The sequence below is a fragment of the Carya illinoinensis genome, chromosome 14 (genome assembly GCF_018687715.1).
Source record: "Carya illinoinensis cultivar Pawnee chromosome 14, C.illinoinensisPawnee_v1, whole genome shotgun sequence".
In the NCBI taxonomy this organism is placed as follows: Eukaryota; Viridiplantae; Streptophyta; class Magnoliopsida; order Fagales; family Juglandaceae; genus Carya; species Carya illinoinensis.
Genome location: NC_056765.1, coordinates 26,061,814 through 26,076,182, shown reverse-complemented (window position 1 = coordinate 26,076,182; position 14,369 = coordinate 26,061,814). Strand labels below are relative to the sequence as shown.

Sequence of the window (14,369 nt, the reverse complement as noted above, 5' to 3'; positions counted from 1 at the left end):
TTTTGTTTTTGTTGAAAAGCAAAAGGAAGTGATGAGTCTCAGACATGAACAAGCACAGATTAAATCAAATCATGTGGATTGGAGGGAATGTGATTAACACGTTTTCTGAATAAATTCTTATATAGTGAAATGGATAGTTTTCATGTAGTATAAAACATGATCGTATTTCAATCACTTCGCTTGTTCAGCATAACGTAAAATGAGCAAAAGGATGATCTTATTCCATTCTTCACCAAAAGGCACTTTCATAATGTAAGAAAACGGCCACCCATTTTAGAGGAACAAAACTCTTAGGTCTCTGCGATTTGTACAAGCTCTTCAGAGATCTCTAGTCCATACCTTTGTGTTAGTTGTGGTTGCATCTGAGAAGGCAAATCTAATGAAGAATAGAAGAGAGAAAACTTTGACAACTCTCGTGATGAAAGAAAAACCCTAAAATGAACTTTATGTCAAAACAATATTGCGACAGCTGATCGAAAAGTTGGTGTTTGTGCAAAAGAAAGCATTCCCTTTTTATAGCTCAAATGTTTCATACCCAAGCATGATGTAAGATTTAAGTGCCGGCTTGATGTTGCCAAAGATACCCAGGAAAAAAATATACCTATTGTAGAAATTTATTAGTTTTGACAGCTTTTATGCAAGTCTTTCGGCCGGCTGATCAGGACGTTTTCTTGAGAATGAAAGTTTTAAATATCACCTCGAAGGTTCTAAACCATGAGATGGGTTTGTCTTCAAGGAAGGACCCTCTTCTCCAATAATTAGAAGTAAGCTATTGGATTGTAGTAGGAAGTGTACGTATATATAGGATGTGGTGAGTAGTGTAGCAATATTGCCATTCCAAAATGTGGCGGATTCTGTAGAGTCCATCAATTAGAATACAAGACATGTCCATACAGAAATTTGTTATCCATTGAGAAGAAGCTTGCGTTCTTTATTAATAACTGGCTAAGATTGTGTCATTGCTTAATCACATCATCTAGATGTTTAGAACAATGCCTGTTGCAAGCGCCAAGTGCAAATGGCGTGCAATCAGTGCCATTTAATAATTTTTTTTTTATTTTTTCTCTTCTCTCTTTCATTCTCTCACTATCAATTTTGTCAGTTGCCATTAATAAGCGCCTAAGGAGCAAAAGCCATGGCCGACTCAGACTTAAAAGAAAAAGCTGAGAGAGAGAGAGAGGAGTTAAGAAGGAAAAAAAAAAAAAGTAAATGGTGCGTTGACTTTCTGTGTAAAGCTCCTGGATTTACACATTGTCGATGCCTAGTAAGTGGATTGTTGCGTGGGTCATCTTCCTTGTATGGATCTTCAGCTTCGTATTAGTGCAAAGTTCCATGAAAGATCTTGAATAAGTGCGGCTATTTGTTCCTTGAGTTTGACCATAATATCCAATTCATTTCGTGGTTTTCAAATCTTCAAGTGGAGATGTGGCAAAGAGATTGGTGTCGTTCCGTACTTCCTCTCTCTTTGAAGATGACGACAAGTTGTGGCAAAGAGAAACTAAGGATGTTCTTTTTAGAATAATAAAAAAGAAGGTGCATCTAGCCTTTAGATCTATTTCAAAGGCCAACCACTTGCATTTATCCATAGAGATTCGGGTTTTAAGACGAAAAAAAAAAAAAAAACAAACAAACAAACAAAAAAAAAAAAAGATGAAAAAAAAAAAAAACTGTGATTGAATGCTATGGGATGGTGGGACATCTTAAAACCAACTTGACATTTTTCCACCTAAAAGAAAATCTAACCGGCAGTAGAGAGACGGATGAGACTGAAAAAAGTCCAAGAAGACCAAAATATGTGAGAGGGAGGGCGGGAGGAATAGATTAAAGAGAGTTTGTCAGTGTTGGGTGGTTGAAGACGATATAGGGTGAACCGGTGAAGGACAGTGGAGACAAGTTCTCGAGAGAAATAAGATGGGGGAAGGAGATGGCAAGAAAGAAGAACCCAGAGGCCAAAAAGAGATTAGAAAAAGAAAAAAAGAAAAAAAGAGAGATGAGAAAGAAGAAAAAGAAGAAAGACAAGGAGAGACGTATGTTTTTGTCGTTTTTATTTTTATTTTTTATTCCTTCTGTACATTCATTTACACGCTGCTTGTATATGATGACTGTACCTAGCAGTTCTGAGATGTTTAAGGCCAGCCTAGAACTTAAAAATACTTGTGAAATAAATTTGGCAGAATAAGGACTGGGCAACAGGACCATTTCTCGACCTATTCGTGTGTCCCACCTGTCTCATAAGGTATCGGGTAGTTTATTGGATAGGCTGGGTGGGTAAAAAACTTGAAAAAATATCAAATAAAAAGGATGGGTTGCAAAGAGAATATCCATTCGTTCGGAAATACACCCACTCCACCTATATATATAAGATCTGGCTACCCTGCCACCAGCTTTTATTGCTGGGCATGCCGCCCAGGCTATTTTTTTTTTTAATTTTCTTTTCACATTTTTTAATATATTTAAATATTTTTAAAAATAAAAAAAATACACTAATACATTTAAAATTATTTCCGTAATCACTAAGTAATGTTTTTGTATTTTTTTGTTTTGCCAAGCAACAACATAGTAGCTTTATGCATATATGTATATATATATTTATATATATATAAACAAAAACACTAATTCTAAGATCAAATCATCAAATTCCCTCTCTGTCTCTTCCTTTTTCTCCTTAGTCCTTCCTCCTCTACGTTCCTCTCTTCTTTCTTATCCTTCCTTCTCTTCTTTCAGCCTCTCCTCAACTGATCTCTTTTTCTTCCTCCTCTCCTCACTTCTTCTTCTCCAACATCATGGGTCTCATGAAGCAAAACTAATCATTTTCCTAGTTGTTATGCTGTCACTCTTTGGTCTCAAACCAGAGATGCATGGCGTCATTATTTGGTCATGAACCAGAGATCCACGGCGTCGTGGGTCTCTGGTTGTGGCGTCGTTCTATGGTGCAATCAGATACCAACATTGTGGATCTCTGGTCGTGAACCAAAGACCCATGGCCTCTTTGATTTCTGGTCTTGAATCGTTTGTTCTATTTTTTGTTTGATTTTCGTTCAATTGTGGTTGGTTTTTTGGATCTTGAAGATGTGGGTGGAGGGAATGGTGGGGGAATTTTTTTTTTTTTTTTAGGGTGAATTTTTGTAGTTTGGGAAAGGAGAAGCAGCTACTTCATACGCTACAACCATCTGCCTATATGATGGGGATGAATGGCCTTTGTGTAGGGGGTGTGAGGGGCAAGATAGCCCTAATGCCATCCTGCCCAAGTGGGGCAAGGGGACAGAAAGGGTTGCTATTATCGTATAGGGTGGGTAGCAAGCCTAGATAGAGCCACTTAACAAACTACATATTATGCGGACAATCAAAGATAGAGTTGGGAAAAGAAAAGTAACATTATTCAATAAGTCGTCTAAGATTAGCTCCGTCAAACTTGATTTTGGCACGATCCATTTATGCAATGAGTTGTTCATGAACACTAAATTACTACCAATTATGAAACAAACACTATTTGAATAAAACTTGTTTTCAGTTGTGTAATGTCGTATAAACTCGAAACTTCCTATTTTTTAACTTTTCATAGCATCCTAATATTATGTATATTGCTTAGATTCTTATGAGTATAAGCAGTGATATATGTATATATAACTTATATCAAGATACTTACTAAACACTCAAAAAGTTTGTACATAATTAAAGTAATAAGATAGAATATAAATAATCTAGTTTGTCATAATTAAGTAATTTCTAAATAAATCATGATCTTGATCAAATCAATATATAAAATGAATTATACTTGAACACCAAATGTAACTTGGTAATGAGCTCAAGTTCAACTAATTTTTGAATGGCTTGATCACAAATTACTCATTTACAGTTTTTCTACCATCTTTAAATAAAATAATATATTTTGCAATATTTATATGAATTTTGATTTTGATTTGAAGTGTTTGATTTTTTTAAAATATTATTTTATTGATAAATGGCAAATAAAATATACTTAGGTTGTAAGTATATTATAAGCTTGTCACTTTATGAAATTACCCATATTATAACCAATTTCACAATTTATAACCAATATTATAAACTTGTCAATATTAAAAATGAGTTTTAATTTTACAAAATTATCATTCGTCCTTAACATACATGAGTTGAAAAAGATTAATTTACAAGAGATCGAGATGTTTCATATTAATCAATAATATTTTCTTTTTTGATTAAGTTATTCCACGTCTTACCTATTTTTATAAAAGACATGCAAATATGAAATATCAAAAATTTTATATATATGCAGTTATTTTTGCGTACTTCATTAATATGATTGGCTGCATTATTTTTTAATATAAAAGAACTGTTTTAACCAATCATATCAATAAAGTATATAAGAAATACATAAAAATAATTATATATAACAGAGCTCATGAAATATATACATGTTTATACGCACGTTTGTTTCTAGTATGTTAGATGCAAGAGCCGTGCATGGGATGATAATGTCCATCACAATGAATGATGGTAGTTTATTAATATGAATTAAGATCAAAGCCTCTAACTCCAATAATACCTAATCAAAGCCAAATAGATAGGAAAAAGAAGAAGAAGAAGTGCTAGATCTACAAAAGAAATTACTCTACAAATGAACATTGCTTAATCTGATATATATGTACGTCCTATATATCTAATTCTTCTTCTTTAATGATGATAGATCTCCATGGTCCACTAATCTCTAGCTGTGAACTAGTTTTTAAAGGCTCACCGTCGTTCATCAACAGAGTCCTGATCCATCTCATGAATCTTCAAGGCCTCGACATCCCCTCCTGTGTACTTCACGTGTGCCTCACCTTCATTTACGTACAACTCCTAGATTGCTATTTCCTGTACATCTTTAACCTCTAAACTTCTTATACACAGCCCCTTGGTAAAACCCTCGTGTTCTCCCTGCAAATGTTAGGGAGACAAAAGCTCCGACCAATGAAATGAGAGCCAAAGTGGAGAATAAAGGCCTCAAACAATGGGAACCCTGGCAAACTTGATCCATCACATGAGTCGACGGATCCTTGCCCTGAGCTATAATGTCGTTGATCACCTCCTTTTCGTAAAGAACTCTTGCGAGGTTTTGATTCATTAAATACAAGCCAAGTGGAGTGGTCAACTGTGCAAAATTGAGCAATGTGCCGTAGTACTTAAGGCCAAAGAACTCAGAAATCATTGCCAAGTTTACTGGCAATTGTGCACCAAGTGCAAACCCAATTGTCGCTGTTGCTAAGCAGTACGCGCCGGGGATTTCTGGGATGGCGCCGAGGAGCAAGGCTATGCATTGCAGGAGGAGCATGAACGCCGAAATCGTCGCCCTCGGAACTCTCCATTTGATAATCAGGAGTTCGGAGAGAAACCCAGAATAGATCCTCCCAACGCAGTTCCATACACTAGCCATTGATATCATGGAGGTCACGACTTGTTCTTTGTTTCCCAGTGCTTTACCAAGGCGCCAGAAGTGTTCGTAGGCTGTCAAGCCTGACCCATATCCGCATAGCATGATAAGAAGGATGTACAACATATCGATGCTTAGGATTGCTTGGAAAATGGAGTGGTCCTCTCCCCTTTCTGGTTTGTTGAAGAATATGCTTGAGAGACAAGATCTTTTGGGCTTCTTCTCTTCTAGTATTTGATTATTAGAAGATTTAGAATCTGCAAGCAATATTCCTTGTGGTTTTTCAATGGATTCTACCACTACTACAGCAAGACGATCAAAGAATTCGTGTCTCTCGAATGATTTGGAGTACTGGGCAGCAGCGATAATCTCTTCTTTAATGACATTATAGAGCGGAAGGAAGATCAGGATAAAGATCACAATGACACCATACATATGATCTGTCTCGGTAACATGGAAGTATTTCCCAAGCAAAGTCACGATCATGACAAAAAGTGCAACTACGCTCGTTAGATAATAGAAATTCAAGAACACTCTGAGCTCGTTCGTATGATGTTGCCACCTTTGATCGTCATCATCCCGCTCTATCTTCCGGATTGTGAACACAAAAGCAACTGAAGTTATGGTGGGGAGTACAGCAGTGGCAAGAATAATATTTCTAACATCATCATCTCCATTTATAACGAGGTAAATCTGGGTCAGGATAGCTACGGAAGCTTCAGCCATACCTTTCATTAGACCCAACACAACGCCTCGGCTCTCCGGGAAGTTTTTGACACCGGTGACGAGAGCTATTGTGTGTGCAAAGTTTGGTGCAGCGGCCCCAAGGCCAACGAAAACGCCCATGTCCCAAACTTTTGGTTTTGGAATTTTGTGCATGACGGCCATCCACGGCATGTAAAAGCCTCCAAAGTTCAAGGCTGCACCGATGAGGAGCACAAGCCATTCTGGTGTCAAGTCACAAAGGAGGCCAACGAATACTGAGAAGTGTGCACCCACATGTTCATAAAAAGTTATCTGTTTCATTTCTTTCTCTTCAAACCCAAGAGTTTCTTTAATCACTTTGTAGTACACTACATAGATGGCCGAGGGTGCTCCAAACCAACACATAATCACCATGGTGGCGAAAAACATGAACCATCTTCCTTTCATCATTAATTTTGCATACTGGAAAGTACTCATGTCCCCTCCACGACCGATTCCCCTATCCATTTTGTCCTAGAACTCTTCTGTAAATTAGGCCTGCAGTGTAATTAAAGGGAACTAAATTAGGGATTAGAGTAGAGCGGCTAAAGTGATACATATATTAACTAAGTAATGATAATACAAGCCTTAAGAATGAAAGACTTGCGTAGGTATTCTGTAAAAAAGTGAGTTTTACTTAAAAATATTAGGTGCTTTTTTACACTTTTCATGACAAAGAACCTGGACGAGGTTTGTACATTTAGATTTTGTACGAATCATTACTCATATTTATAACCACATGTAATTTGTGTGGGAGGAGTCTTGAAGGTTTGATATCCTATAACTCGCATGTTGCGCAGACTTGTATTGATTTATCGGTACTACAATTATAATATTTGAATTTACATTCTTTGATATTTTTTAAAATATATAAAAAATTATCATGTGAATATCAAAATAAAATTATAATCTTACTTATGATAACAACTAATGTTGATTAATCAGGTCATGCTTTAATTTAAAGGAAAGGAATCCATGAGGATAATCACTCAAAACAATAAATCAAACGTGACATATATAATTCTAAGGCAAACCAACCAACCAAGATTAAAAGAGAACGAAGAAGAACTGAAAATTCAATCCCATGGAAGTTCAAACACGCAAAGAAAATTATAATACCCAATACAGCAAATTGTATGTCTTAACGTTAGCGTTCAAATTGTAAACCAGCTTGTATATATATATATACACGAAAGGCTCTGAGACTCACCTATTTAATCTCCTTTGAACGTAAGCACCACCTCAATATATCTTACAACCCGGCCGATGGCACCTCCACGACCAAAACAGAGTTGAATGCAGATCAATAGGATATGTATAAAGGCTTTGTTTCATGCAGGTGGGACTTGAATCATCTACTGATCATCAGGTTTGATATGCTCAAATGGTTGGAAGGATTCCTGATCATGCAAATGCAAGGATCTCCGCGAGATGAAGTAACGTCGATTAGAGAGAGAGAGAGAGAGAGAGAAGAAGAAGCAGAAGAAGAAGCAGAAGAAGAAAGTGCAACGAAGAAAAGCACATTCACTGAAGTTAAATAAAATGATGATAGAAATCAATACGTATATAAACGAACGACGTGGTGCTTTAATTGCAGTTTTCTTTCCCAACCGTGTCTTAATATCCCATTTTTTTCGCTTTGCCTAACACCTAAAAACGATATATGCAGATGCAGCTTCTTTTGGTTTTTCTCTTTCACGCGGTAATTCATTCCGAGTGACCTGTCGTCTGTGCATTATCTCTTCGCAAATCTCGATGTTAATTTTCTCTTAGGATGGTTTACATTGTTCAGTTGCTCTTAGCATGATTTCCCTTAGTCAGTTACAATAATTAATTAGCTGTTGTTCCGCGTTGATGTGTACGTACTTAGAAGTTTGGTTTCGGGAGTTGTCATTTTCTTGCTACTTTGGTTGGTTTTGTTAGTTTTAGAAGTTTCGGACCGAACCGCTGCTTTGGATTCGGGATTTATGGTTTTTCCTAATTGTTTCATTGGTTTAAACTGGCCTTTCGTTCATATAAAGTTTTATCGAAGCATGGAAAAACAATTTTCTAGTTAAAACGTTTAATAACGACAAGGAAGACTTCATGAATCATGGCGAGGCAGTTCTTCCAACAGTATACCTGTTAAAGTACCATAACGATTATATATATAAATTAGAATATTACACTATTTTGAGATATTGAATTGATCAAGTATTCCTTGATTAGTTTCAACTTGTTTCAAAACAGAAAATTATAATTATATTCTTGACAATTTTTTATTTGAATAGACATTTTTATATATGGTGGAGACAATTTTTATTTATTTATTTATTATTATTATTTTTAATTAAAAACTTAGATAAGACTTGTATATTTGAGACTTGTTAAAATCATTATTCATTAAAAAAAAAAATTCATGGGTAAAAATTTTGTAAATTTGGTGAAAATCTTACGAAAAGAAAATTTGAAAAGGTGGCAATTAAAAAAAGGGTAAAGTGAGAATAAAAGTGGTAAAAATGTTTACTAAAAATATTTTCAATGCATGGTATGAAAATGATATATATATGTGTACTAGTTAATTTTGAATATAAAAAGTTGTTTATAATATTAATATCTTTTATCTCAAAATAAGTGCTATTTTTAAATATATTTTTTAAATTCAGAAAATATTTAATTATGTAGAGATGAAAATTAATCGTTCCCCCACCCAATATTGTTCTAATTTCGTTTCTTATTATTAAAACATTTTTGAGGTTAATTTTTTCAAACATAGAAAAAACCAGAAGCTCGTTTTCTTCTTCTTTTTATTTTTTTCGTTTAATTTTTATTTTTTTTTTAAATTTGAGAAACGTTTAGTTGTAAATTTTTTTATAAAAGTAAATCTATAAATTGACATAACTTAACGTGTTACACTAAATTGTAAACTTATTTTTATTATAAAATAAATCTATTATACCATATAAATTAAGTCATGTCCATTAATTATGATTTAGTTTTATGAAATTTCTTTATAATTTTAACATTTATCCTTAATTTTTGGTCTGATATTGCGCGCACAAGTTGGCGTGGCATATATATTTTCTGAAATTGAAGTCCTCAAGTGCCGCACCTTATAATGGACGTATATAATTATATATATATAGTTCCCAATGTGTTAAGAAATAAATATAAATAATGAAATCTCTATTTTTTCATCAATTTAAACTTTTGAGACAAGTTATGATTTTAAATGATATTAGAGTAAAGATTTTGAATTCAAATTTTGACTCTACAGTGCTCTACTTGACCTATTTAATTAAACATTCCATGTACGTGAGGAAAGTCTTAAAAACATAAATATAAATAATAAAATTTACATATTTTTATCTGATTAAATTTTTAAGACAAATAGAAATTTTACACATGATAATTCTTAAAAACTAGAACACTTTCGGAGGTGGTACTATGCGTGATTCATTTAAAAGCAACAAAAATAAAGAGAAAAAAAAATTAAATAGCACATGTACGTCCCATGTTTTATTTATTTTTTTCAAAATAATTATGTGACGATTGCATAATTCACTATTACAAATATCTTTTTGATCTCCCTATATATACAGATTTGGGATGCATGCTTGGAATCCCATAATAAACTAACAAATGGGGCATCCTCTGCTTCCCTCAAGGGTCCCAAATCTTGTTTGAAATTCTCCAAACGACATTTACAACCTCATATATAACAATTTACTAGGTCATACATTTATTTTATTTTTAGCATATTGTGTCATATGCACCTACATGCCGAGCGCGCTTGACTTATGTCCTGTTAAACACTTATTCGAAACATGTTGTTTGGAAAAGTGAATGAAAAAGATAGAAGATTGATGAAAAAGTATTCAACATGTTTTTTTCATTTAAAGTAATTTTATCTATTTATTTTTTCAAATGGAATGGATCTAATAAACTTTTAACAGGATATAAGCCAAACTCGTATACGCCATGCACCTTTAGTAATTATATCCACGACTTTTTTTCGTTTTTAGTTTCTACAAATAGAAGACTTCTCTAAAGGAGTTAAAACTCACAATCTCATACCTCCCTGTCGCATTATGAGTTTTAGCAATCCCCCGACTAGCTGCGGAACAAAGCCACTAAAGATGATGTTTTAACAACTAAATTTATGAGTTTTGGCAACTGGAAATCTTTAATGGCTTCAAGTGAGTATTGAACAATGGAAGTTTGTGTAGGGTTTTGGTTCGGGGGAGTGATTGGTTTGTTTAGATAAAACGATATTGAAAACAATTATATTTGCTATTTACAAGCAGGTGCGTGACCGTTAAGGATAAGGAATCCGATCGTGATAAGTTTATCCAAGTTTAGAAGACCCGCTCAATTAGACTTTGTTATGTTTTCCACTATTGCTTCGATTGTAACAAACTCTTCCTATACTAATAATACATGCCGCATGTTATTTTGCGTGGTTGATATTTTCCTCAACATGGTATCAAGAGATGTTGGATGACTAACGTCACTTTTTCTATGGCCGATTCCACTTAACCCATTCTCTCCAATGCTTCCCAGTACACTATTTATGTCAAACACCTTTCATGCACCTATTACCTTGCTTCCTAATTTCACCTTAGATTAGAGCTAAAGAGTTTTTGGTCCGTATTGGAAAAATTGGCCGGTCTAAAATTCTTATAGTCAATTTTTGGTCCATCATATGTGGGATTGAAGGGGTTCGGTCTGGTCTCGGGGTTTGTGATTTTTGGATTAGACTGGATCAAAACCAACTGAATTAGTGTATATATATATATATTTTTCAAAGATTTTTTTTTATATATAATATTTTTTATGTAGTAGTTGTATAAGTTAATTATATAACTTTCATATAATCTATTATCATTGACCATATAAAATGCTAAATAATATATGCTATCAATTAATAATATATCATAAATCATATATATGATAATATATGTAGATACATAATACATTCATACATACTCTACCATTTATACTTATATAAAGTAATTAGGTAATATTTTTTTAAATATTAAAGTTGCAAGCAAACATGAATAATTTATGTACAATGAAATTATTAGATTTATTAACCATCTATAAAATGTTAGAATTTTAATTTAAATGTAGGAGATTATTAATAATTATGCATACCAAAGTCTAAGTTAGTAAGTAGTAACTATCAACATTATAAATATAATTATAATTATATATTTTTTAATGAGTTAATTACATAATCCACATTAATAATTCACTTAATTTTAATTTTAGTAATTTAAATAATTTTTTATTAATTTATTTTTAAAAAAAGATGAAAAATAATTGGGTTTTGGATTGAACAGACCAACCAGATTGATAGCTATTGGTATCGTCCCTATGGGACTTTGGTCTGGTCCAAGGTGAAAAATTTTTGGACTGAAAGGGTTTGGTTCAATCCAAAAAATCACCTCTAGACCAACTGGATCGGACCAAATTCACCCATTGCTAACAGTAGACAATTATAAGGTGCGTCTTTGGAAAGCTCAAGTTGTTCCCTACCTTGAGGGGTAGCATCTCAATTCTCTTTGCCTTTTTGTCGATGGGTCCTCTCCATGCCCTCCTACCATGATCACTACCGCCACCAACCAAACGGTTGCCAATCTTGCATTCATGCAGTGGACATTACAAGATTCGTTGATTCTCTTTGCCCTAAACTCTTCCCTCTTAGAGACCATGCCCACTCATATCATGAAGTACCAAACACCTTGTGAAGTCTGGATGTTGCTACAATGGATGTTCAACTTTACATCTCATGCTTATTCCATGAATCTAAGTTGTCAACTGGAAACTGTAAAGAAAGGCAGTTCCTCCATGTCGTATTACTTCCACAAACTCATTACCTTAGTTGACACTCTTGTTGCCGCCGATCATCCCCTCAATGAATTTGAGTTGATCTATTTCTTGCTTGTCAAACTTGGGCCTGAATATGACTCATTCGTGACCTCTTTAACTACATGTGTTGACCCAATCTCACTAGAGAATCTTTTATGGCCATATGCTCACTCCTAAACTTGTGGTAGAGGTCATGGTTCAGGTCCCATTGGCTTGTTTGATCCTCCACTCATTTGTCAAGTGTACAACAAGGTGGGACATACTACTTTAGGATGTTACCATTGCAATGATGAGTCCTACCAAAGTGAACCCTTCTCTATGCAAGCTTATTTTATCAGTCCCAGTCATCTGATTTCAACTATTACTCGACACCAACGCGACACATAATTTAACTTCAGATCTATCCAATCTCAAGATCAATGCTAAAGAGTATAGTGGTTACGATCAGACCCGCATTGGTAACGACACTAGTTTAACATCACTCACTATGGCACATCTAAACTTCCCACAAATCATCCAAAATTTGCTGCTACAACTAATACCTTTTTCAAATTTCATACTTTTTTTTTGAAGGATCGAGCAACGGGGAACATTCTACTACATGGGTTGAGTAAGAATGAGTTTTACTCCTTTTCTGCTTCCAATAAGGATTCTCATTCAGCTGCGCTTGTTGGAGAGTGAACCTCGCTTCCCCAATGGCACTTTGGGATGGATCATCCAGCTTTTAAAATTTTTCATTGAGTCTTATCTCAATTTTCTCTCCCTGTACTTTCTTCCAAGTCTAGATTTTCATGTCTTGCATGTCTTAGTTCTAAAAGTAGACATTTGCCATTTTTTGAGTAATATAGTCATGCCTTTGCACCACTGGAATTAATTTATAGTGATGTTTTTGGGGCCCTTCCCCTATTATTTCACATAATGGTTTTTGCTATTTCGTTTCTTTTTTTACTCATGCAGTTGCTATACAAGGTTCTATCCTATTTATTGCAAAATTAATGTTCTCACTATTTTTTGCAAATTTCAACCCCTTGTCGAATGATTTTTTAATTGCAAAATTAGAGTTTTTCAATCCAACTGGAGTGGTGAATTTTGCTCTTTATCTTCCTTCAAGTCCTCTCGTGGGATCTCTGATCATTGTTCCTACCCTCACACTCATCAACATAATGGTGCTATTGAGCGAAAACACGATCATATTGTTGAAATCGGTTTGGCTCTTTTAAATCATAATCACCTTCCTCTTTGCTTCCGAGATAATGTATTGCACATTGCCTACTATGTAATCAATTGCATGTTATCACCCATTTCTTACAATCAGTCTCCATTTCAACGTCTCTTTCACAATGACCCTAATTTTTCTTTCATTCATGTCTTTGGTTGTGCTTGTTGGCCTAAACTACGGCCATATACTCGTCACAAATTACAGCCCTGAACTATCTGTTATTTCTTCCTTGGTTATAGCCTAAATCCCAAAGGGTATAAAATGTCTCAACCCCCAAATGGAAAAAATAATCATTTCATGGGATGTCATTTTTTAGGAATTAGTTTTTCCATTCCAGCTCAGGTCATCCTCTTTTTAGCCAACACAAAATCAATTTCCATTAGTTGAGAGTGAACCTTCTTTACAACTTTTCCTTCGCACACATGGGCACATCCCTTCTTACTCAATTCATGTAGTAGCTAAACTTGTGCAAGCCTAATTACAAGATTCAAGCAATGGTCAACACATCCAACAAACCCAGTTGTCTCCTTCCTCGCTCTTAACTTTTTTGGATCATCCTAATCTCAAACATCTCCTCCCTCAATCTTGAATCCTCTCAAAGCCTTTTCCACTCAACCACCAATAGACCCTCTACCCTCCCTACATCCTATGGTCACTTGGTCCAATTTGTAAACACAAAGTGCACACTAATGGTATCGTTTGTTGTCCCCTTCCTAAAGCTCTCTTTGCTGAAACTAATTCAAACTTGGTTAAACCCACGTGCTATACTACAACGATTAGAAATCTTGAATGGAAAGCTGCCATGAATTAAGAGTTCTTTGCCTTGCTAAAAAATGGCACTTGGAGTATAGTTCTGCCCATTACAACCTGGAATATTATTGTTTCAAAACTGGTATATAAGATACAAAGGAAAGCTAATGGTGAGGCTGAATGCACATTCCGACACCTACGTTCCGATTATCAAACTGAATGATAAGAAAAATTTGCTCCATTTCTATCTCTTCAGGATGGTCAATTAGACAAATTGATGAACAAAATTCCTTTTTGCAAGGTACACTTTCAGATGAGATTTTTATGACCCAATCTACTAGATATGCTCATTTACACTTTCCAAAACACGTATGTAAGTTGCACAAAGTATTG

The 14,369-nt window shown here is 34.6% G+C and overlaps 1 protein-coding gene across 1 annotated transcript; it reads right to left on the bottom strand.

Moving 5' to 3' along the window:
* Nucleotides 1-4,864: 4,864 nt before the first annotated feature.
* LOC122293735 lies at nt 4,865-6,622 on the bottom strand. Its single transcript, XM_043102225.1, has one exon. It carries the CDS (start codon nt 6,620-6,622, stop codon nt 4,865-4,867), a length of 1,758 nt encoding a protein of 585 aa, XP_042958159.1.
* Between the last annotated feature and the right edge of the window lie 7,747 nt (nt 6,623-14,369).